Genomic DNA, 26,874 nt, shown 5'->3' on the forward strand with positions numbered 1-26,874 from the left:
TAAATTAAAAATTAAAAAAAATGTTTATACTGAACATCGATCATTATATAGATCCTTGAAGAAAGTATTTAAAATATTCAAAATATAATTCTGTCAAATAATATGAACGTTCGAAGAAGCAATCTCTCAACTGCTTTAAGCAGGTATTACAAATGGAAACTCCGTAAATGTTTGCAAGATCTTTATCTTGTGTGTGAAGAATAAGATATTGGGCGTTAATTTTTATTCATGTGTAAAATGCCATACTTGATCGAACGATAGATTCCTGATAGAGATCTGTGCAAACTCGTCATGTAGGAATGTTAATATAATGATCGTCAAACAAAATCGTTGTCGAGTACTACGTGAAGTTTTTACACGTCGGATGTTAATTGTCACAGCTGTGTAATTTTTCGTAGGGAGAAACTAGACTGACCTCGATTATTCGGTGTTAATGAGTTAACAGTATTAAGGGGTCTGATAATATCATTGATTTCGTAGACGTACAAACACGACAATTATAATTATAATAATATATAATCAGAGATTATGCCTTTTGACATAAAAGAACTACACATACACGCACATACACACGCACCTTTTTTAGAACATCCTGCATACGATTCTTGACTTAGTAATGAGTTAAATTCGTAATCATATATTTATATGCAGGTGACTCAGTAAAATCTTATTTAATTAAATATTAAATATTTGTCACTGATATTCGATGTTCTTTATCGAATGTAAAAAACGCGAAAAAAATTCATCTGCTGTCAATTTACTACTTTTTAGAGGATCTACGAGAGCAAATCGCGACCACTATTGCAATCTAAGTACGTTAGATGCAATGTAGATGTAAGAAACAAAAAATCACAGCACATAAACGCACGACATTCAGCTGCCTTTATTAGCAGCTTATCGTAAGTTGTAACAATTTTCGCGACACGTCACAAAAAAGCGCAAACCGTATCGTTCGACTCGAGCGAACATGCTCGAAAAGTTGTGGCCAGTATTTAATGAGAGACCTTTAAGAAGTCTGCGCGTGCGATTAGCCGTAAAGTTATTATCTACTTGCCTTTTGATAAAACGATGATAAATATCCCAACGACAACATGCTCGATATATTAATTGTACCGTCATACAAGAATCCTGGTGTCCATTAGGAATTTTATCTCTCACGCATTGCACTCGAATGCATCGATTATACAGAAAGAGAAGGTTGTCTGTAAAATATTAAAATATTAAATTTATTTTCATAAAGCTATTAACAGTGGAAATAAATAAATAAATTTATTTCTTTATTTAAATAATAAATGATTTTTTTATTATTTAAATAAAGAAATCTCTCTTAATTTACTTATTTAGAAAATGCTATTAATTAATGAAAAAGTTAATTTTAATAAATCATTTAACCACGGTTTATTTTCAGAATTAATATCGCTTAGATTTACTATCTTAAAATACATTTTAAGAATATAAGCGCGTGAAAAAATTTATAGCATTTATGAAAAGCATATGATACAAGGTTTTTATTCACATAGTCACATAGTACACATTTATTTTCAATGTCTACATGTGATTACACTATATATTTTTGGTTACAAAGATATGACGCACACGAGATTGATAATTCGTCCATTAGCATCAATGCCTACATTTTGTTCAAGTGCATATCTCCATTCAACTTTCAACTGAAGATAAAGAGCTTTATTCATATTCTCATAAACGATCTTACACTTTTATGAATATTAACCGACTTTTTATTTATATTATCGAAAAATAAAAAATAAGTTTAAATTTTATATACATACATATGTATATACATAGTGTGCTGTGTAATATATATATATATTATATATAGATTTTTTTCTATATATAGTTTCGATAATGATCAAAGATTCAATCAATCTAACGTCAGAGGAATCATAAGATTTTTATGATGTGTAAATTCAAATTCAGATATTTTAGAATTTTCGAAAAGAATTTCCAACTTCTTTCGTATTACTATGCATATACAAGTTTCTATTCTATTTATTCATAATCTGAACTATTTTGATGTAAAAAGAAAAAAATTAAATACATACTTAAAAAAGATAGTATAGATTATTCATTACTGAATCACAAAACGGGTTAAAATGTTTTATATAAAACTATAAAAATTCTTTATTTAAACGAAATAAAAACAATGAATAAACAAAAGAATAAAAAAGAAAAAATATATATTTATCTATAAAATGAATAAAAACATATATTATTAAATTATTATTTATTATTATTGAATCAATTTCAATTATTTATTCTCGATTCGTATTTTATTATCATTACTTCGCCATAGAATCCGAATTGCAAAGAAAAAACGCCGATAGAATATCTGAAAAGAATCACTGCAAATCTTATACTTGAATTTTATCGATATCTTATATTTAAATTCCGATACTTTAAACTAACTAACACAATCTTAAATTGCAAAATTAACTGTTTAAATTAAGAAAACATGCACTGAATTTTCGCGACAACTTCTGGAGGCAATTCGCTGAAAACTGCATTCCAATCATTTACAAAATCTCGTTGAGCAGATTTGATGAATTCCATGATGAGATTTCGTGCTTCTGTAAAGAAATATTATAATTCAGTAAAAATCAACAATTTGCTGGTCATATCTTTACAAAATTCCTATAAATTGAAACTAAACTAAAAGATACTCGATGTTCGATAAACAAATAAGCAAATTTTTAAAAATTACATGAAAAAAGGTGCATTATTTTCATATTACATTTTATGATCTATTTAGAGATAGACATTTTTTTAAAATAGCCTTAAAATGCTTATTATTTTTGTATAAACTCACCATCATCCATAGCCTTGTCTTCGTGTAATATGACAACTGCAACTTTCAACAATGTACGGATATGAGATTGTAGAACAGCAAGTCCGGCTTGATACAATATAAGAATACTTCTGAATACAGCTTTATGCTCCTGAAAGTCTGCTTTCAAAGGTAACTGTTGAACAAAAACTGGAAATACTTGCTCGAGCGGTAAATTTGAATAATTTGTGATAATAAGTCGTGCAATCGCTCCGACAACATTATCACGTGCGGCTGCATCCATCTCTTTTGCAATGGCACACGACAGTGATGTTAAAATTTGGGGATAATGTCTGTACAATTGTTGAGGAATAATAGCAAAATTGTACTCTTGTAATTAGTTCCACAAAAATATGCTATATAATAATTATAAAAATTTTTGTTCGTATTTTATTCTATGTGTATGAGATGAAATTGTGTATAGAATAATATTTTATATGTTTTTGAGTTGTTTTTGAGATTTTTAATTATAGAAAAAAATAAAAAAAGTTTAATAACTTTTTTATGATACTTTTTATCGATTTTAAAATATTATCGCTAGAACTTTCAATACAATGAAATATTATTAAATAATTTTCAAATTTAAAAAGATATAATAATATCCCCAATTACTATTAAATATTAGCTGAAAAGGATACGGATAAACTGTTTCCTTTCCGTAAAAAATTAGTTCACCAATTCCGAAGAAGCTATTACTACGAACTTCACCGCAAGGATCTTGAGCTCCAACTTGTAGAAGAGTTGGAAGTAATTGTTCAACAAACATAGCCGTCATATGCTTAAGTCCTGGAAAACATTCCGCGATTGTACCAACAGCGAAAGATCTCTGTGCCTCGGAATTGTCCGATTTCTGAAAACATTTAGCTCAGCTAAAACATCGAAATCGTGAATTTTCGAAAAAATATAGGCAGAGAAATCGGCAATAATACCAGTCTTTTTAAAAGAAGAGGCAACGCAGTCTGAAAGTAGAGCGCAAAGTCTTCTGGTGAAATCACTTTTCCTAAACTAGACAATGTAGTTCCCGCACATTCTGCTAATAATTCGTCTTGTTCCGCTTCAATATCAGCTTCAACTTCCTCTTCGTCTTGACATGCTGTTTTGCCTGCGATAAAAATTGCGATTCAAGATTGTACGCGCTAATTTATTGAAATATCGAATATAAATATAGATCGTAAATACCTGTTAGCACATCAATTACGCAATTTACTATAGCTTCTTTATGACCTATACCAAAGACAACATCTGATTTGACTTCTCTTAAAAGTTTCAGATATGCCTCTAAACCGCAAATGGCGACCGACCTTTCTTCATCCAATCTTATCAATTCCGACAATTTCGGGATAAACATAGACAGAGCCTTCAATAATGCTTTTTTACCTTCGTCAGTATTAATTTTCGCGAAATTAATGCAAAATTGTAACAAAGCCTCTATACTCGCTTTACGTATGTCTTCCTGAGGGTAATTGATCAACTTAAAAATCTCCTCAAAACATCTTTCGAGATACGGTGTAAACGCCTCTCTGTAAAATGTAATAATATTTTCATTAATTATAATTAATAATATAATTAATATAATATTCTAATTAATTATAATTAAAATATAATTAATTATTTAATTACTTGACTAAGGCATCTGAAAACTGAAAGACTTACTCTGTGTATTCGGCGATTTCCTTCAAGGCTATAACGCTTTCTTCTTTCTCTTCCATATAAGAATTTTCGACACTGTAACCTTGGACATCGTCGTCATCTTCTTCGTTATCGGTGTGATCAATGTTTTCCTCTTGTTCATTCTCAGTTTCGCTGAGATCATCATAAACTGTAAGCGCATTAGCCTCATCCTTGTAGTGCATCTGCAACGACAATATTAATTACATTGTATAATTTATCGTAATATTTTCTTGAATATCATGATCGCGCGATATTCACCAAAATTCCGTCTGAACTCCTTATACTCATTATCATATATTCGACAAGTTCGGGTAAGATTACAGCCATGTCTTTCTTCACTACTGTGCTAATAGCGGCGAACAATCCATAAAGAGATTTCCGTGTGTCTGGTTCCTCCGTTTTTCTTAGCAATTTTATTCCAAGATCGAGGAAGGTAGCCGCTAATGGCATAATATTCTTTTCGCCTATTGACCTAGCAATTACTCCGAGAGTATCTAAACGGAGATACATATAAATATAATTTTATCGAATTTTATCGAGTAATTAATTAAATAATTCATCAACTTCGTTACTAACCAATTGCTTGAACTTTGAGATACGTGTTTTCAACAGTCGGTTCCGCGGCAAGGTAATCATTGATAATTTTGACGATTGTTTCAAAATATGGTAGCATATGCTCTTTGCTGGCACACGCGGCGGCGCCTATAGCACTTAGAGTGAATTCTTTCACATTCGGCGATGTATCCGCGTTCAAGATATTGAGTAACCTTTCCATGAGTTTGGGTAAATATGGCAGAATGCTCTCGTGCAAATTCTCGCAGAACATCTCAAGAGCGTAAAACATACGGCCAACCGCATGCGGTTCCTTTTTCTCTTGTTTAATGTACAAACAGACTTGGTTTAAGTATTCGAACAATACGGGTAACAATTCAGACGAGTATTGCGAAATCTCCGGTTGTAAGTGTTCGGAAAATTGTCCTAAGGCGTAAAGCGCGGCGTTACGCACTATCGGTGAAGAATCGGTGATTCCTTGACAAATACATCGCAGGAAGAATTCAAGATAGTTTGAACGAATATACTCGGCGCAACCTTCCGATATTACAGCTATCGCTACATACGATGCCTTTTTCATGTATATATCTGTGCTTTGAAATCCAGGTTCGATATGTCGCAACTGTAAAATTAATATCTCTTTAAAATAAATATCCGATCAATATTAATAGAATAGAATTGCATGATATTAAAATATAATTTTACGAATTATAATTATATTTCCAAAAAGCTATGTGATAATTTTATTTATATTTTCAAAGAAATTAAAAAACACTTATCATACATATATATTAATAAACTTACCAAATGTGGAAGTAATTTTTCTGGCGGCAGGTGCAACGAGAGCAAGTCTAAGGTTTGAGTACTACTCGTTAAAAGAGTATTTTCACTTTCTGTATTATTATAATCATCGTCACTATCGTTATCTGGCTGAGTCAACATAACTACAAATAACATATCTGCAAATAGAAATAAGTATTAAGTAATTAAACGTGTCCTTACTAATGTGTGTTAAATAAGAATTAACTCAAATATTAAGATCACTTACCCACGATAGGTTCTACCAATTTATGCTTTACAAGAGCCTTTTTCTTTATTCTCGCTAGCCAGCCAATAAAATTAATTGCCCTAACTTTTATGAGAGAGTCTAGAGATTTATTAGCGATGATTGCAAGGCACATGTTGACAAGAGATTTGACATGAGGCGTTATCACAGCAATTACATTCTCACACAATTCGTCCAGCAACTCAAAGCTTTGACCGGCCATGTCTTCATGATGTGCTTCAGTTAGAGCCTGAATTGTGGCCATTATACGAGGCATCAGATTAACATAAATGTGTATCATCTAAAATTGAAAATATATTCTTCAACATTTTGCAATATTGAGATTTAAAATAAAAACTTATCGCATAATACTAACAGTTTCATCATGTTTAACTAGAGGAATAAGATGTCGCAACGTGTTCAAAGTGTAAACAGCAGCTGGCTGTCCTAAATTATCAAGAAGACTCAATGTCTGAGCAAGAACCATCACCAAAGATCTAGCGTGTGTATTGTAGGCATCTGGCGCAATTTCTGTCATAATTGATAAAGTATAAAGGCCTAACTAGAAAAAAATTTTTAATATCATAAAATGATTGACACAAGCTCTTTAAATAATAAACTAAAATAGTATAAACTTTTAATACCATATACTTTCTTTCATATCATATATTTTATATTATTTTATATAAAATGAGAATTGATATTACTTACCTCTTTACTTTCTATGATATCATTTGTGACTAATTGTTGTACATAATATATAACTTCTGGCCAACTATTTCTAGACAATTCATGCTTAACAATAACACCTATTAACTGAGCTATATTAGTTCTAACAGACTTCATTGATTCATTCTTTAAAGCCTGAAAAAAAATAACAAATATATTATGAAAGAATTAATTAAAATAATTATATAATTAGAGAAATGTTAAATTATATGATTTTGAATTTCCTTGTCTTTAATATCTATTTTCTAATATATAAAAGTCATAAGAAAAAATTTAATTACTTGTATTCAATTACTTGTAATTCATATTGTATTGCCTCTTTTTATTGTAAGGAAGCACAATACAACTTTATGTAATAATTTAAGAAACATGTATACTTAGAAATTACAGAAACATTTTAAAATAATCTTATTGATAATATAAAAATTTGTGATTTAAAGTTGAGAGAGAGAGAGAGAGATACAAAATATATATTATATTAATTTCTTACCTCTAAAATCATTTTCTTAATTTCGGTACGTATAGGTTCAGATAATTTTATCCAGTTCTTTCCTTTAGTATAACGTCTTCTGAGTATAAGAGCTGCATACTGTCTTATCTAAACAATCATTTTTTATCACATGTCCATCGAAAATAAAGAATATACGAAAATCAATTTAATTCTGTTACAACAAACCTCTGGATTCGGTGAGGTCGCTAGAAGTTGGCACAAAACTGTTATATTGTCTGGATTCTGAAGAGCCTTCTTAAGTTCCACAGTTGCCTGAAATTAAATACAGAATATTATTTTGAGTTGTAAAAGCAACAAATAATTATTATTATAAGCCACTTTGATGTCTATAATTGCACATAGACACACAACAAATAATAATAATCACAATACACTAAACGATGAAATATACAAATGCATAGAAGTTACGTTACGAATAGTCACAATCAGAATGAGAAGAGAATTTTATACATACATTCGCTAGAGTAGATACAAACGAATTAGATAATCTTGAAATAAATTCAAGTTCTGTTTGAGCAATTCAAAATTTGGAAAGAAACACGTGTTTTCAATGTTATAACATGCAATCGATTTGACAAATTTTCAGCGAGTAAGAATATACGAACCTCTTGTATCGTAGCATTGTCACACTTGAGCAGATTCACCAGTATTTGCTCCATTTTTTTATTTTAGAAAAATTCACTCGATAGTACACGCGGACGAAGAGTAACCCGTTCTCGTCCACCGCCATCCAAACCGATATGGACCTTCGGACATTATGGTTAAAAGACCTGTTTGTGACGTCAGTGGCAGCATTTTAGATCGTGTTCGAAAATATAGCGAGCTAGGGTGAAGCGCTCGATCGACCAATCGGGACAAAGAGATCCTCGGTCTCCGATTGGTCGGTCCAATTCTCAACTTTGACGGCCGCTTTCCGAACACAATCCAGGATCCTGCCATCTTGTGCATTCGAAGTTGGCGATCACGTTCGCGCGCCGGTCCACAAAACTACGAGTGCGAGGTAATTATTGTATTAACGTCGTTAATTATTGCATAAATCGGATCGACCTCGTCTACCGACATCGTGATCGCGATCGCGCGCGCGAGATTCACCTCGCCGATCGCGAATCTCGCTCAACGTTTCTTCTTCCGAAAGTGCGTGCCGTTACAACCTCGAGCCGACTCAAGTTCGCGCGTTTACCCACGCGAAAATCTCCGTCCCTTTGACAAAGAGCCAGAAGAATACATCGTACATATTATCGAAATACGCGACGATCGCGAGTGTCTAAACGCGGTGTTCGGAAAACGCGATATCTTGTTTCACGAAGCGCCAGACACTCTTTTTTTCTCCCAACAGCGACAATATTTTCGCAGCGTCGTCGAAATACGCGCTCGACGATAAATATAATCGGCGAAGCTCGTGCGCGATTTCTTCGCCCTCGAATATTGACAACGAGTGAAATATAAAATACAGCGTGAAGTGTAGTGCCCGATTCCTGAGTATCGGCGACTCCTGAGTGCGTCGTGAAGGAGGCGCCGCATCACATCGTCGTTCGATGAGGCCTTCCGATAAGTAGTGGGCCTTGAGAAAAGCGGCGACGCGAAAATGGAGCATCGGTCGTGCGCGGATAAGCTCTCGCGTTTCTCGCGTTTTACCGAACCGCGTCGAAGATTGTGATGGTTAAAACCCGGGCGTCGCCGCTCGTCGCGAATGAAATAAAGTTACGCGAGTGCAAGTGTTTCGAAGCTTGTACGAGGAGGAGGCCCGGGGTGGCATCGGGCAACGGCGGAGCAACCACGCGGTAAGCAGATTATAATTTAAACGAATTTATATCATATTATATATAAATATATATAAATGAATTATATATATATATATATATATACAGAGATAATCTGGTATGGAAAGAATTTTATGAGAATTTTTCTGATTAATATTTATCACAATAAACATAATAATATCTATCACAATAAAATATAAAACATGTTTTATATTTTATTGTGATTGATATTATTATTTTTATTGTAATAAATATTAATCAGAGAAATTTTCATATTCTATGTATGATTTATATGTATTATTATCAACAATCAACAATGTCAATGCTTTTCGATTCTCTATCCTGCTTCTAAATAAGATTTATCCATGAAAACGTCTTCAAATTAAGTCGATGCTTTCTCTGATTAGATTAGAAAGCGAGATTTCATTTTACCTACTGATAATAAAAACTTATCCTTTCTTTTATAATTTGGCGAACACAGCACAATTTTTTTTATTACATGTATAATATATAACCTTTATAAAAAATATCATTTGTATAACTTATCGAAATGTTTGATATTAATGATTGTTTTGAACAGATAATAACTGATGCTAATGAAGTTAATAAATTGTTGCTGTTTTATTAATTGAGTTAATAAAATTTCGAGCAGATAACATAATTACGGCGATATATATGTATAAAATGTACGTATTATTTTATGGATTAGTTTCTGATTTTAGTAGCTGCAGCTAACAATTTTTTGAACGTGTCTGCACAAATAAAAATTTCAAAGTGTTACACATTTCTATAATTAAATAAGTAAATTTGTGTGCAATGAAAAATGTATTCTGTATCGATTTTGTAGCACGTAGCTATATCATATATTAATATTATAAAGTAATTCTATATTTTAATTTTTTATATACCGTTCAAACATAAATCCGTAATTATATATTTATTCGGATATATAAATCAACATATGCATTTTATTTTAAATCAAACGCCGATTTTGGTTTATTGTTTATATAATATCGTAGTAATCGTTTGTCTCTCTGGATGACAATATATATATTTTTCCCTTTCTTATCTAGACGTCTGCGTAGCATAAATCGGTCTGTTCGTTCTGGTCTAATCTTTCCGCATCGTGGACTAGTTTATTATTTTAGAGCGAACCCCTTCCTACAGAATCCTATTCTCCGTTATATTCCTCGTCCGCTTCTCGTCTTTCTTTCTCTCCCTCTCCCTCTCTTTTTCTCTCTCTTTACTGCTTTTGCTCACATACGCTTGAATCAAGATTTTTTGATCAATACTATTTTAAAAATTTACTTTTTTACGCTCTATGACGATGCACGCATATATAAACGTATAAAATGCATATGTGTAAGTCGATCATCATATATTATAACTAAAGTAACTAAGATACGATAAAAGACATATTAGGATTATCTTTTATTACTTGAGATTGAAACATTTTTGTTCATATCAGACTTGCGTTGAACATGTGTGTGTGTGTGTGTGTGTGTGTGTGTGTGTGTGTGTGTGTGTGTGTGTGTGTGTATGCAATACTTAGGATATCTCCATATATTCTCTTCAACAAGAAGCTTGACACGAGTGTTAGCACTTGAATCATAAGAGAGTAAATCTTGAAAGACTTACCTTTTTCTTAATCTTCTTGCACTTTTTATTATTTTTATTATCATTTATTTAATTCGATATTCGATATGAATATAGAAATTTTCTTTAACATATAAAAGTTTTTTGTTACGTCAATGAGGTGCTGTTACAGAATGTCATTCTATCTGAAATTTTTTAAAAATAAAGTAGAAAAGTATAAATATAACTGAATTTATTATTACTACAATTTATATTACTAGAAACGTACAAATTATTATTAAAGATATTGAGGTAATATACAATTATAGACTTATATATTTTGTATCATTCTACCTAAAAATTTTTTTAATATTAAATTAAATAAAGAAGAATATATGTATATATATTTTTTTTTAATTTTTATCAAAATTCAGTCTTTATAATGTAAAAGAAAAACTACTTTAAATTATTTTTTTCATTTTCCATATATTTAATATTTAATTTGACATTTAATAGATATTCAAGATATAATAATTCTTGTGATTTTAAATAAAATTAATTGATTAAATTAAAGAAAAAAAACAAAATTTTGAACGTTCATTATTGTGTATTTAATACATATTTTTAAGTTTTCGCAAACATATTAATCAAAATTGCTATTTTTGACTGAAAAGAATTAAAGTATTTCTTACTTGGCGCACGCTTATCTTCCACCCCGACGAAACTAACATCTCGATAATACGAACACCAAAACAGCCTGAAGGCTGTCAGCAACATCGTTGAGTGACTCTTCTTGCACCTCGTGTATGCATTCGTCGTCGGCTTAATGTACATTCCGCTTGTGACGTTTGTCGAAGAAGAATTCTTCCGTGCTATTTTATTCTCTCAATAGTTAAAAAATTTTCGATGAAATTCGGTCACAAGGTTACTCTTCTTAAAAAAAAAACAAAAAAATATATTGAAGTTCTACCAATTTAATATAAACTCAAGTTTAAATAGGTTTTCTCGCTTTGCAAATATGATAAGGTTTTTTACGAGAGAAACAGATATATATATATATATCTATTTGAAAATGTCAATATTTTTTCAAATTAAAGAAAAGGACACATGAAATTAAAAATATAAACTCTTCTTTTTTTGTAAAGAGAGATAGTTACAAAATACCATGATTTGTCTTTTTTTATTTATTATTTCATTAAACATCACACGCAGACAATATTAAATGACTCATAAATTATCCAGAACATATTTATAAATTAAAATAGTATTGTCTCAGATTAAAAATATATATTTACATTATTACAAATGAAAACGAGATACTCATCACTTTCATTATTTATTATATTTATGTATGATTGTTTTTTTAGAAGTAAAAGAGTAAAAAAATTTAATATAAATTGTAAATAAGTAATGTATAATTTTACAAGTGACACGTATCGACTCTATCGTCACTCTATCACGTAATTGCAAGGAATTAATTTATCATTTTGCATTTATATGAAATTCCTCAATTATAGGAAGTCAAGAGAAGTCGTAAAATAGATGTTCCAATCTCGTTTTATCAGAAAATTTACATTGTAGGAATCTTCCTTTCAACCTGTTTCCTCCAACCGCGCGATAACGTTCTAAGATCAGCGGGATGTCAGCACTATTTCGGGAGCTGACAGGATAGATTGTCGAGTCGCGTTTCTGCAAGAAGGGGAAGCGTCTCCTTATGCTATATCGTGGTCGCGATTTTTCCAAAGAATGACAAAGCCAGTATTTGAACACGTGACGAGACGCGAGAAGATACGGTTGTCTCGATGGTGTTGCTCAAATAAGGATCATCAACCAAAAAAGCCGAAAAAGAAGCCGTCATTTTTATGGCGGGCAAACATGTTTCCAACAACGTGTGGCGTGCAGTGTTTTTAACTGCAGCATGTTGCTCTCTGTCGCTTACGATGCATCCTGTTCGTTTACAAAAATATATTTCAACGTCATATTATTTTTTGAATCCGATGTGTGAATTTAAAATATTAATTTTTGCAGCTTTTGTACGAACTCAATGTTTGTTTTGTAACATAAATATCTTTACCACATTTGCAATATTTATCTATCTCAATTTTAAAATACTAATGGAAACTTTATTTGTTATTCTAAGATAGTTAAAATTTTTTTGGAATTATGAAAAAATAAAGAAGTTCGTGTAAAACTTTAAAGACTGCGTCATCGAGTTTATCGCCATATATACGATGACGATATGTCTCCAAACTGTCTGATGACCAGCATATGTGCTGGGGAATTTGTCAGTTGGGGCGAAATAAATCTGGAAGGGATCTTACGCGGTATCAAACAAAACTTATCGCTACCGCAAAACCGTTGTGACGTAAATGGTTCGTGTAGAATTATTGTTTCAATGGTATATAATTGTATCATCCGGTATAGATCACATTGCATCATGCGGCATCAAAACGGTATTAATATCTTGGATGTAAAATTTAACAGAATTTAAAACTTTATTTTTTTTATTAAAGCTTCATGCTCCATAAAGAGTTACATCATTTAACAAATATACTGATTTAAATTATTGGGATAGAAAATCGTGCGCGACAAAGAAATCAACAAAGAATTTTCTTAGCAAACATTTTTAATTTTACAGACTTTGTTTCTCCGCTCTAAATTTAAATTAATTACATCGATTTGATGGATCATAAATATAAATAGGATAGGGTCGAGAGGCATCAACATTTTTTTTTTTTAAGCGGACGTATCTCTCGATGCGTATTGCTATGCACGCTTGAGCCACGATCGGTCGTATGATCATTTTTTTACGTAACTATATTTTACATTTTTACTTACATCACTTATATTTACGCCCGCAACTTGAGAATTGTTATCCCTTTTTAATAATACTAATTTATGAATTATTAATTTAAATTCAATGAAATACGAGATCTTCTTGAACTGTCAATATTTTCAAATTTTAAATAAAGCAAATCAATGTTAAAATTTTTATAATCCTAGCTTATATCGAAATTATATTTTTATCTATCGATATGAAAATATGTTGTAACATATGTTTTTTGAAGAAATTATAAAAATATTCAAAAACACTTGAAGAGATCTGGTTCGAATCAGACTGGCCCCAGATTTTCGTTCATCCGCATTATTTAACAAAACTATTTTTTTGTAAATTTAGTTTGTAATTCTGTGTATGTTTCCAGATAATATCGGAATGCAAATGAAAGATATAATTTAAGATTTGCTATAATTTAACATTTATGTTTGCTGTAAAAGTATGAAGCACTTTAACATTTACAGTTTAAAATATGGAACTTTTGATGCAAAAATAATCTTACGAAGTTATATCCTTTGTTTTTCAGGGAAACGTCTTCACATGCTGTACTTGATCGGATCGTAGTACATCGTCGCAGGCGGTGGTGTCGACGTGTGATGGATATTCGTCGAAACTGCACCAGGTATGTTGGATATACTTAAACCGCCGATATTGCTTAGATTTAATGAACCCAGCGAGCTCAAGGAGCTCAAGGTTACCGATCCTCCAGGATGCGCAAAGTAAGATGGTTTTCGGTCAATGATGCCACCGCCAGAACTATTTGAACTCGAGCTCGAACTGCACTGCATTTTTATGCCTGAAATAAAAAAAATTTCATAAATTATTAATTATTTCAAAACTGCATTTTTTACAAGAGTATTTCGCAAAATATTTAAGAAATTTCTTTAATTCTTTCTTAATGAAAATATTATTAATTATTCTTTTATATATTTTTGCACAATTTTTGATATAACATATACATACTTAAAAAAATAAGCATATATCTCACATTCTAAATTAAAATCACGAAGAATTAAGATTACGTTAAAAATGCGCACAGAGATCATTATATCTTTGATCAATGATTCGAGAACAGCTTATTAGCTATGACTATATCAAACTTAATTTTGATATATACTTCCATTTTTTTCTATCGTTTTTCACATGAAAGATGTGCAAATATTTGACTCCGATTTTCAATTATTTTATATAATATATGCGGAAATTTCATTCCAATTTTATTATTTAAGATCGCACGCGATGGAATGAAAGATCTCACGATAGAGATTGGTACTTGGGTTAGGCTCCATAAATCTAAAGCTCCGGCAGCTCTCAAGTAGCTTCTTCTCAAGCAGCCACTTCACTCGTGTCTCGATTTTGTTCTGTTTTTTTTTTTCCCTTTCTCTCTTACATCCTTACATTAATTTTTGCGTCTCATATTCATATGCGAATTACGGATTTATTCATCTGTTTTCAAAACTTTCGGCAAGGCTATCGTTTCAAATATTTATCGTGTGTCAAGTGTCAAGCAAATATTGCTCGAATCTTTTCGTAATACTTCGTTATTTTAACTCGCAAAGTTTTCCGTAACGTAAGACTTTAAAATTACATTGCGTCGTTTCGATTTGAAGATCAGCCAGTTTTCTCGATTCGGAAGCGCGACGTCGCGAGTGGCACCGCGACGTTTTGGAACGACTTCGTGGGTGGTCCGATGGCGCTCCTGTCAATCAAAATCCCTCTTGTAGGTCCAAATGCTCTCCGTGTTCGATCGTGTGTGTATGTATGTGTGTGTGCTTGCGCCATTTCTTCTTCTTTTTTTTTCTCTTCGAACGCGCGCGAACGCGAAGATGCTGGCTTTCAAGGAGCACACAAGCTCCTGACCGGAATACCGGCACAACAGGCCATAGTTCGGAGTAAAGAGATCGCGTTCCAGAAATATACGTAGAGCGTGGCGTGTAAGAAGAGTAAAAAGACGAGCCTACCGTGGCGTCTGCATGGATCGATCTCGTTTACACTCCACTGACTGACGGAAGACGAACAAGAAGAAGAAATCTGCGATGGGGAGAAAGCGTGGGTGGCGGCGTTTATCTCCTGTCGATCCGCGTTGTATCGAGATACAGGAGGAAGAGATTTATCCTCCTTAATCGAGATTAGACTGTTCGCAAATCGAGATATTTGTAGAAACGAAAAATTCGCCCCGATGAATATTTCAATATTTATTTTTTGCGCAAATTTGATACGTTGTATGAGATACTAAATTATATATAGCATTTAATTAATTGTCAATATAAAATATATTTAGAATTTTCTAAAATATATGAAATATTAAAATCTTGATTTCAAGATTGTAAAAAATTTGAATGATTTATTTAACTCATTTTGAGAGAAATAACTATCTTTTTTTCTATTAAAGTATAATATACGTTATACAATTTTGTTTAACCACACAGCTTTATTTAGAGATTTAAATATCAAAGTTTAAGATTAAATCGAGAAGAGTTACGAGCAATGAAGAGTTTAAGTGAACAATTTGTGGATCGATATGCTTTCGGTAAAGTTAACGCCGTAAATATTACGATGCTTCATTCTCTGTAGGGTTAAGGCCGAATTAAATCATCTCGTTTATGCTTCCGATAAATATTTATGCGATAAACGATTCGAGCACGCACTTGTTAGCACGCGACTACGTCTGAGAGGCGAAAAACTGCATTTTACATGCGTCTCGCTCAATCTCGAAAGTAAATAACGATTATTTTTATGTAGAATGAGATCATCCAATTATCAAATTATTGCAGAATCACATTTTAATGTTACACTGAAATAACGCATTGATGTTTCAAATTTAAGAAAACATACGTATCTATAAAATATATCTGTGCTATAGTTTGCAAAAAAGATATTGCAGATAATTTGCAAATAAGTGCATAGATGATTGCAAATAAGTATTGCAGATCAAATTTGGTATAATATTTTTTACTCGCATCGAAACTATCGACTGTTTCGTTATCGTTATAAAGCATAGTGTTAACGAGCATTTTATTATCGCGTTGTCAGATGTAGTGCAGGCTAAATTAATCTTATGAGAAAAGGAAACGCCTTGACGCCTCCGTCTTACGGTGAGTTACACGTGTTAAGTTACAAGTTATGAGTTCGAAAAGCGTTGCATGGGTGTGACAGGGATGTCATCTTGGTTAATTCTTTCTGTCAACTACGATGATTTAAATTTTAAATCGTCATAGTTGCTTTGCATCTATCCATCCGTATTCTCTTTGGCGATATTAATCTTTTTATACCATTACATCTACAGACACAATTTTGAATTAGATAATAAAGGGGGGATTAAATCGAACGAGAATTATATCTTTTTAAAAAATTACTTCTTTTTTTCTATGCACAAGTACTTTGAGAATCAAGCTTTGACTTGTGTTTTTAATTTTTTTTATTGTTATAAAGAATGGAAGGAATTCGAAAGAAAGTCGCGCCGTGGTTTCACTTTGCAGGACACGGCGCCTGAAAGATCGTAAACTGTCTCCAATTTTCCAGATGGCCCCTAAATGACGTCGCGAGTCGTCAACGTCGACCTCGCGATGCAAAGTGAGCTCGAAGGTCGTAAGCGCGATATCTCGTTGCATTTGTCGTGTTCTGTGATATCGTATTTTTTGTCAAGCTCGTAGTTCAAGCTTTTTAACAAGAATGCTATAAATCGGTTTCTAACTAAAATCGCATTGTCTCCCTCTCCACCCGTGCATTATATTTAATTATCACATATACATAAATCTCTTTTTCATTTGACATTTCTAGACTGTATTTAATTCTTTTTTTTTTAATTGTATTAGTTTCATTATTTATTCATTATGTAATTTCCACTCGTTTTTTATTGTATTTTATTGTATTTATATATATCGCTAAAGTTTTAAAGATGACTTTTTAAAATGTGAGATTTTATAATATCACCACTAAACAGAAACATTGAAAAATTAAATAAAAGGGCTATTGAAAAATTAATAATATAATTAAGAATAATATAATGCATTTCTTGTCATAAAAAAGATATTCTGAAAATTATTCGAGCTTATTACAATTTGCGACAAATTATCATATTTAAAATAACATAGCTTTTTAGCACGTTATTTGATATATATTTAATAATATAATTTAAAAATATATATATATTTTTTCGGGGGGAAAGAAAAAAATATATAATAATATATTTTCGGGAGGGATATAGAAAAAAGTATTTCTACTCACTGTGATCCGCAGGAGTCTGACATCCGCTATGCGGCGAACTAACATTAGCTATAGGACTGCTGTTACCACCCGGTTGTTCCTGCATAGATTGCATAGTGACGCCGGTAGTATTGTTGACCCCCGTGAGGCCATAACCGACATAATAATCCTGTCCGGGTGCTTGAGTGATGGGCGTCGAGCACTTTGAGTAGTTACTCATCATCGTCTCGTCCTTATAATCGGTTGTGTGATGCTGCTGATGGTGATCTTTCATCGTTGGGAAACCGTCGGTCGGCGGCCGATAGGCCGTCAGCTGATCCTGACTCCTGGTGCCGAAACCAGGCTCGCTCTTGAACGTCACCAGCTCGCCGTTCCTATACACCGACGGCGCCGGTTCACTCCCGGTCTTGTACGTGACCTCGGTGGTCTTGTAGGTCACTTCGGCTATCGGTGGTGCCGATTTGTACGTCGTTGATGCGTCCGGATATACCCAATCGGCGGAGACCGCCGCACTCGGCGCGTACATGGCGTATTCCTGATAATTCTGATATTGATTTTGATAACCGTTGGCGTAATCGATGCCGCCAGGACCAGCGGCCAGATTGTCGTACGGGCCAGGCGTCTGCATGCCGACGGGACCGGCGCCCGAGTAGAATTGCGGATATTGCGGTTTTAGAGCTTGACACTTGCGTCGAAAGCCGCGCGGCCGTCGGCGAAAACTACCCTCTTCGAACATGTACTCGGTAGACGGGTCGATGGTCCAATAATGACCTTTGCCGGGTCTACCCAGGCCTTTGGGCAGCTTGATGAAGCACTCGTTTAGGCTTAGATTGTGACGCACCGAGTTCTTCCAACCCTGATAAGCCCCCCGGAAGAACGGGAAACGTTGCTGTAGAAACGAGTAGATCTCCGACAGGGTCAGCCTCTTACCCGGACTCGACTGAATAGCCATCACAATTAACGCGATGTATGAATACGGTGGTTTCTCTTGGCGGCGAGCGCCGGGTTTTCTGGGTATCTCGTTGCTTGTCGGGTTGCACATCAATGGCTCCAGATTTGTCTCGTGAGGCAGACTACTCGCACTCATCGGCAGCAGCGCCGATCGCGCGGTCATCGTCGAATTCGGGTGCACGACAACTGTTTGCTCGTGCTGACGCAGACCGGAATCGGACTCGTTCTTCATGGTTAATCGTACACTCTCGGCACCGACGTCCCGCGGCATCGACGGCACGATCACGCTCTGGTCCATCGAGTCTCGGTTCTTTTTAACGATCGGCGATCGTCAAAGTTCAGGCTTGACGAACATATCTTAGCGAGCGATATTTTCGGACCGATATATCGAATAAATGCACTGTAATTCACGACGATTCGCACAGAGGTATCACGAAGGTTGCACGAAACGAGGCAATTATTTATCGTACGGTTAATCTTACGCGAAAATTGAAATCGAAGCGTGATTAGGACTTCATAATTTTTCTTTCACGGAGCAACGAACTTGCGCGAGACCTTCACCGCCACCAATAAACGCGACGCCGAAGTTGCGGATATTTACACAATCGGATGTAAATTGTTTGCGCGATTCCGCCGCGGAGGGGTCAATTATTTAGACTCGTTTCTCAACGGCTTACGAAGTCGCTGTGAGATGCGCCGCTAAGTGTTTTCGGATGACTGCTCGGTTCGCCCGCTCGACACGAGAGCGGAATCTCGCCCGCGGATGACGTTGATCGCAGCGTGACAGCGTCGAGACGATAATCCCTCTCGTAGGCGTGACGATGAAGACGAGAACACGAGACTCGGATTGGTCGCATGCTGATATTTCGGATGAAAGCCGAATGCTGCGACCAATGGCGTCTCGAACTGCTTTCGCATCATCGCGACTCCAAAGTCTTCTTCGTCGTCGCAGGATTATGGGGAAGTGGATTGCGTAATGGCGTTATTTGGATTCATTCGTCGGTGCACAGAGATAATTCTCTTAGAATTTACCCTGAAAATCATGGTAATCGTGGGACAATATGGTATGGAAAGAATTTTATCTGTAAAAATAATATCTATCACAATAAAATATAAAATATCTTTGATTAATTTTACTAAACTATAGTAAAGTTAAATGATAGATATTATTATTTTTATTGTGATAAATATTAATCAGAGAAATTCTCATAAAATTCTTTCCATACCATATTGTCCCATGATTACCATGATTTTCAGGATAAATTCGAAGAGAAAATTCTCTCAAGTGTCGTGTATGCCATCATATAGCTCATTGCGTTCTGTATAAAAAGCCTGCAATCTTATCGTTGGTGTTGTAAGAGGGAGATAGGATAACTCATTTATTGAAGCAAGTCTCGGGTACTGAAGGAGAGTTTTCGAGATCCTCTCCGATTTTGCTAAAACTTTACAATATTGTATCTTTGTGCATAAAACAGGAATCTGTAAATTAAAATGTCGCTCTCTTCTTTTGTTGTGTTGTATAATTAAAATTTTAAATATTATATATGTTTAATTGAAGGGGGGGGGGGACTGGCAAGTTAAGAGCCACGCGCGGTAATTAAAGCGCAAAAATATATGTATGTTTTTGTCTTTATTTAGTGTGAACGTTTCGGTCCATGTATCGGACCATCTTCAGCATCTGCTGGTACAAAAAATTATTTTGACAGATTACAAATATGGATCATTAAACAATCGAGACAAATAAAACAGTCTCCTTTTTTTCCAATAAAGAGTCATACGTGGAATTTGAATATGCACGTTGCGAGTAAATATTTCAGAAGAGAAGGAAAAACGGTGAGCCTTCCCCCGGTTCCAATCGTAGGAATAAACTCCTCGAATTGTATGCGGATGACCGTCATTGTGTTATGTACTCCTATCGACGAGTATCAGTTTATTGAAACGTTAAAAATTAAAATTTAAAATTGAAAGAAGCGTGGGAGACTCACTTTCTTCCTCTGATAGTGCATGTTGTAACGAGCACCGGCATATCGCAACTGTCAAACAGATTGACTAAATTTCTAGCGGGGTCATGTTGTTAGACAAACACAAACGAACCTTATGTGTCAATAACAATTCGCAAACACGACTAAATTAGATTAAATTTTCGACAAGTTATTTATTATTGAAAGATAAGAATGATGTAAACTTTCTGTATCGCACTGACGGTTTAAACTATTAATTTGTCTTTTTATTAAAATCATCTCTGACATCAAACGTTTACTATAGATATGTTCCTCGTCTAAGACCTCTAATTTTAAATTTTAATTTTTAACGTTTCAATAAACTGATACTCGTCGATAGGAGTACATAACACAATGACGGTCATTCGCATACAATTCGAGGAGTTTATTCCTACGATTGGAACCGGGGGAAGGCTCACCATTTTTCCTTCTCTTCTGAAATATTTACTCGCAACGTGCATATTCAAATTCCACGTATGTATGACTCTTTATTGGAAAAAAAGGAGACTGTTTTATTTGTCTCGATTGTTTAATGATCCATATTTGTAATCTGTCAAAATAATTTTTTGTACCAGCAGATGCTGAAGATGGTCCGATACATGGACCGAAACGTTCACACTAAATAAAGACAAAAACATACATATATTTTTGCGCTTTAATTACCGCGCGTGGCTCTTAACTTGCCAGTTCCCCCCTTCAATTAAATTTAATACAGAGAGCCTTTTCAATTTTTATTATATATGTATTTTCAAAGTACATGCGTGGACGCAGAGAGTTCGGATTACCCCCTTTACGGGAGGGTTCCACTTCCGGAAGATATACTCCAACCCAAATTTTAATCTTTAATCAGAAATAGGTTTGGCTTAGATTATATCTTCTGAAAGTGGAGTTTCCTCGTAGAAAGGGCGGAACCCACTGTGTAACTTTATTCCTACTTGAGAGCGACAATTTTAATTTTAAATAGATTCGCGTATTACGCACAAAATACATAATATTGTGGAGTTTCAGTAAAATCGGAGAGGACGGAGCTCTTTTTTAGTACTACCCAAAAAGTGGAAAGTATATAAGTGGAAAGTAAATACCAAAGTAGATAATTAAAAAAAATATATTTCTAAGAACCCACGAAAAATGTGACTTATGAATATTTAAAAAATTCAGATATTTAAAAGATATCTAAAGGATATCTCGAAAATTTAAAATATTTTTAAATGTTTATATTGGCCTATGAAGTTCGATCTTTTCTAGTTGTATATAATTATAAGATGTGCGGGCACAAAATGTGTGTGTGTGCTTTTGCATTGGTAAATACTGATAGAAATAAAAAATGCATGAATATATTGACATTTCGATGAGATGACAATTGGGCAAAAATTTTTTCGAATTAATTTTATAGAAGTGCAGAAAGAACAGATTTTCAAAGCAGTCTGTAAAGCACGAAATTGTATGATAAATTGTAAAATTGTATGATAAATGTTATTGCAAGATTTTTTATTAGAATTTTACTATCTCTTTATTTATACTTTTTTTTTTAATTCTATTTTTTTGCACTTAAGAATGATTAAAATATCACAATTATTTTTATTTGAAAGAAATAAATAATTTTCTCAACTATTCTCAATATAAAATAGTTATATAAAATATAAAATAATTTTTGCATATGTCTATATAAATGCTCAAAAAATGTTGAACATTTAAAACAGCGTTAAAACTTTAAGACACTCTCCTATAAAATTATGTTTTCGATCTTATATATTTATACATATATATCTTATCTTATATACTTTTTCTCGGAAATCACTTGCTCAATTGTTATAATTTTTTATATTTTATTTAGAAATAAGTAAATTGTGATTTGATTGTTCGGTTTTAAAAAAATTATAATTTTATCAAAATTTTTTACGTAACGTACACACATACAAAGACAAACATACACATACACAAAGTCGATAAAAAGATGATTTTTTTCAAATCATAATAAGAATTCAGAAAGAGCTTACTTAGCAAAATACATTGATTAAAGTATAGTCAAATATATCAAAAAGAAAAAAAAATTATTCCTTATTCGTATATTAAATCAGTTTTGAGAAAAAGGAGTAGAAAAATAAGTGGTTTTTTCATATGATTTTACAATTGTACTCTACTTCTCTTAAAAGATATTACGATTTTGATAAGAAAAAAATCTGGAAATCTAAATCAATGAATCAATCTAATCTAATCTAATCTAATTAATGAATCAAAATAGGCGAAAAGTGGATATTGTAGAATATATTGATTCTGGGATGTTGCATATGTATTTATCATTATATTAATATTGGCTTTTATCGAATATACGCTAATAATTATATATAATTTATGTTACTAGAACAACACAAGCGCGCGCCATTCTTCTATTTTATGTTAAAAAAATGATTTTAAAAAAAAAATAATATAAAGTTTGTTTAAACTCAATTAATATTTTTTCACAGAAATTAGCTGATTAAAGCGTTAATTTGCTAATTAAATTTTAAAATAATAATATGTTAAATTAAAATAGTAATATGTTGTAAATAATATATGTTATAATATCTTATTCTCGATTAATATTTTTTGACAGAAATCAGCTGATAATTGTCAAAAATATTAATCGAGTTTAAAGTATTATAACATATTATTTAAAACATATTATTTTAATTTTTATAACATTATTATTTTAAAAATTAATTAGCAAATTAACGTTTTAATCAGCTGATTTCTGTCAAAAAATATTAATAAAGCAAAACACATTGCTAATTAAATTTTAAAATAATAATATGTTATAAAAATTAAAATAGTAATATGCTGTAAATAATATATTATATCTTATTTTTGATTAATATTTTTTGACAAAAATCAGCTGATAATTGTCAAAAATATTAATCCAATTTAAAATATTATAACATTCCCTTTCTAAACAAGGCATGTTAAGTCGATTCTCGCAAGTATTGCATCTTTTCCGCGATGCTGATTGACTATCTCGATTCGCATTGTACGTTATATTCGTAGCATCGAGAGGCTGTCATCGCGAGAGTTAATAGTTTAACAGTTTGTTTAAAATAAAATAAAATAAAATAATATGTTGTAAATAATATGTTATAATACTTTATCCGCGATTAATATTTTTTGACAGAAATCAGCTGATAATTGTCAAAAATATTAATCGAGTTTAAAATATTATAATATATTATTTAAAACATATTATTTTATTTAATTTTATTTTGAACAAACTGTCAAACTGTTAACCCTCGCGATGACAGCCTTTCGATGCTACGAATATAATGCATAAGACGAATCGAGACAGCCAGTCAGCATCGCGGAAAAGAGGCAATAATATTTGTGAGAATCGACCTAATATGCCTTTTTTTAGAAAGAGATTAATAAATGTTAAATCATCTATATTCGTAAGTGAAAATTTCCACAAAATTCATGACAATATAAGCGATATTAAAGCAGCTGATATTCTTTATACAAGCAACTCGTACTTAGTTTACTTAAAAATTACAAGTGAGTATCGCTTCGAAAGATTTTGCTATCTGTGTACGCTGAGTAATGTATCCGTCTTCGGAGCTGCGATGCACAGCTGCGGATGCAGACGATGAAGAAGATGGAGAAAAGCAATTGGTCCATCTCTTAACCAACGGGATGCTGCTCGTTTGCTCCGCCCGTTTATAGAACCGCCTTATGTTATTTCCTCAAGGCAAAGCCACGTCGTAAAATGCAATTTTTTTTAGCAAAGCACACTTTTTTTGAAGAGTTGAACGATTTCGCTACTTCTGTCTTTTATGCATAATTTTTTAAACTTTCGGTTAAAAATATTATTATCATTATTAAGAAAATATTCTTTAATTCAATTTGGAAGTCAGATTTTTTAAATCAAAAATATTGGTAGAATAATAATTTGTAAATTAAATTTGAAGAGGGTTTCGGAAAAAATTAAATTAATTTTTTATGCATGTGTGCAGCATGCATGAAATGAGATTTTTTAATTTGCGATATTCTTAATAATAAGTTTAATTTTGATAAAAATTTATTATTTTTATCTGAAATAAATGAATTAATCGTAAATTAATTAAGATTGTAAATTAATTAATTCACGTTAGCATAAGATTTGACTAAAGACTAAAAATTGTTTAATTTTTCTTTCCACATTCTTAATTTAACAGATTTTTTATATGGATATATCTTTTTAATTTTTTATATAATTATTTGAATATATTCGATCTCTCTAAAAATTCGATCTATTCAAGTTTTTTTGAGATTATATTTTTAATCTTAAAGAATAGAAGGATATTTATCTAAAATATCTAAAAAATTTTAAACTTTAAAGAATTGGAAATTTTATTATATTGAATTGTTATTTAAAGAGACACATTTTCCTACATAATAGATATTATATAATTGAATGCATATGCAATATTTTGGGGGGTGTTTGATACAATTTATTAATAACAATATATTTTTATAAAATATGTTATATCAAATTAATACGTTAAGAAATACATTTACCAACACATATTTAAGATCTACATCTGATAAACATCTATGGACAATCATAAATAGATCACTAACATACTTTTTCTTTATTTGAAACATTGAATAATGAATTATTATATTGTCTTTCCGATTTGATTCTGATGTAATTTATTAATTATATAATTTTCAACGTACTCTGTGACTTTTCAAAGTGATTTCCTGGCGTTCTTATTGCTGCACATAAAGATCTTCGTATGCCTTTTAACGATACTTGTCAGGCAATCATCACTCGATACCAAAAAGCTGATCTTAGTGATCGAAGCTTCTATCGGGAAGAAATGTTTATTCGGCTTCACACGTGACCGAGTGTCGAATGACCAGCATGATAGAAAGAAAGAGTTCATGCCTTATCATGGTGCCCCGTTCCACGTGCTTAAGTTTATTGCGATCCTTGAGAGACTGGTCTTGAAAGGATGGCACTCTCTCTCTTTCGAGAGGTCGTAAAAAGAAATTTTGCTCGTAAATTACAAGAGTTCATTCTGAGATCCTATTGAAAAAAGCAGTACATCCGTTGAAAAAAAAAACGCAAATGCTAATTAATTTTAAAATGTATCTTTAGGTAAAGTAATTTCTATAGGATTTGTTTGCAATTATGTATAATTATATATAATGTAACAATTACATGCATAAGCTTCAGGAATCGCGTACAGATCTACGAAAAGTGGACAAATAATAATTTTAATTTTGTAGAATACTTTAATAACAAAATTTTATACGTTTAGATATTTTTTAAAAATCTTGTTTTCCTGCTTTTTTTATATTTAATCTCAATAACATTGGGTTTAAAAAGAGTATTATATGTAAATTCCATATTTTGGAAAAAAAATTCAAAGAATCAGAAAATTTTCTTCAACTTTTTAAATGATTTTTTAATTAATCAAATTTTTTTGAATACTTGTATCTGAGCACGCAATTATTTACTTTATCCGTACAAAAAATTAGTTTTTGATTTAGAAAATTTTATCTAATTAATTTATAATTGTGAAAAAAATCAACGGTTTCTATTGTTTGGTTTCATCAATAATAGATATTAATTTTTAGAAAAAGTTGCGCAGTTTTCTTTTTTCTTATATCACTGATTGAAAGAGATAGGAAATTAATGGATCTATTTTGTCACTAATTTATTCGTTAAATTAGACATTAGAAAAATTAGACATTAGAAAAATGGTGACTAAGGATGTTAGGCCACGCGGTGGATGTTGTAGACCACGAATTCTCAGGAGGAGTTTATTTGCCTTGGAGCAAACGAGCCGACGAAAGAGGAGCAACGTGGCCATCTTGTCTCTGTCTTCATACTTCCTCTCTGCGCCAGTTCTTCTCGCGATCTACGTCATCTATCTGTTTATTTGACTCATTTATTCTAATTAGGATACTAAATACTGACGCCGCATGTAAATTTTTTCGAATCCAAAAGCTGCAAAAAACAAAATTGTTTTTTTTTTCAATATGAGACGAATACTCGGTAAATTGTCTCTCTCAAAAAATTAAGTAATATTGTTATATGGCAAAAATTTAATTCCTTGTTTTAATATAAAAAAGTGAGAAAAATATATAAAAAATACAAAAAATTCGTGCTATATAATTGTAGATTATTACATTATTATTATTATTTAAATATCTTTAAGTGAACATTCGTTAGAATCAG

The 26,874-nt window shown here is 32.2% G+C and overlaps 2 protein-coding genes and 1 long non-coding RNA gene across 4 annotated transcripts in view; 1 reads left to right on the top strand and 2 right to left on the bottom strand.

Annotated features, from left to right (window-relative positions):
* Positions 1-1,493: 1,493 nt before the first annotated feature.
* Positions 1,494-8,113, bottom strand: LOC145939595 (importin-4). Of its 2 annotated transcripts, XM_083044030.1 has the most exons (15): positions 7,959-8,113; positions 7,519-7,605; positions 7,333-7,440; positions 6,825-6,977; positions 6,490-6,675; positions 6,117-6,414; positions 5,873-6,027; positions 5,093-5,690; positions 4,775-5,010; positions 4,499-4,698; positions 4,025-4,365; positions 3,775-3,947; positions 3,484-3,695; positions 2,828-3,138; positions 1,494-2,588 (listed from the first exon to the last, which is right to left on the bottom strand). In XM_083044030.1, the coding sequence occupies exons 1-15, from the start codon at positions 8,010-8,012 to the stop codon at positions 2,464-2,466; spliced, it is 3,237 nt and encodes a 1,078-aa protein (XP_082900156.1). In that variant the 5' UTR covers positions 8,013-8,113; the 3' UTR covers positions 1,494-2,463. The 2 variants fall into 2 exon arrangements, with proteins under 2 accessions (XP_082900156.1, XP_082900157.1); XM_083044031.1 differs by lacking the exons at positions 7,333-7,440; positions 7,519-7,605; positions 7,959-8,113 and having other exon boundaries at positions 6,490-6,671; positions 6,825-6,962.
* A 5,202-nt stretch (positions 8,114-13,315) lies between these two features.
* LOC145939630 (uncharacterized) lies at positions 13,316-19,428 on the bottom strand. The gene is made up of 2 exons (XM_083044085.1): positions 17,752-19,428; positions 13,316-14,320 (listed from the first exon to the last, which is right to left on the bottom strand). The coding sequence occupies exons 1-2, from the start codon at positions 18,977-18,979 to the stop codon at positions 14,061-14,063; spliced, it is 1,488 nt and encodes a 495-aa protein (XP_082900211.1). The 5' UTR covers positions 18,980-19,428; the 3' UTR covers positions 13,316-14,060.
* The window catches only part of LOC145939632 (uncharacterized), a 62,689-nt gene continuing 49,831 nt past the window's right edge, over positions 14,017-26,874 (top strand). Inside the window, exon 1 of the long non-coding RNA XR_014425855.1 lies at positions 14,017-14,146. This is a non-coding gene — a long non-coding RNA (uncharacterized LOC145939632). The remainder of the gene's footprint in view (positions 14,147-26,874) is intronic.

The sequence above is a fragment of the Prenolepis imparis genome, unplaced genomic scaffold (genome assembly GCF_030444845.1).
Source record: "Prenolepis imparis isolate NDT839.2.m4 unplaced genomic scaffold, iyPreImpa1.0 SCAF_8, whole genome shotgun sequence".
Taxonomy (NCBI): domain Eukaryota; kingdom Metazoa; phylum Arthropoda; class Insecta; order Hymenoptera; family Formicidae; genus Prenolepis; species Prenolepis imparis.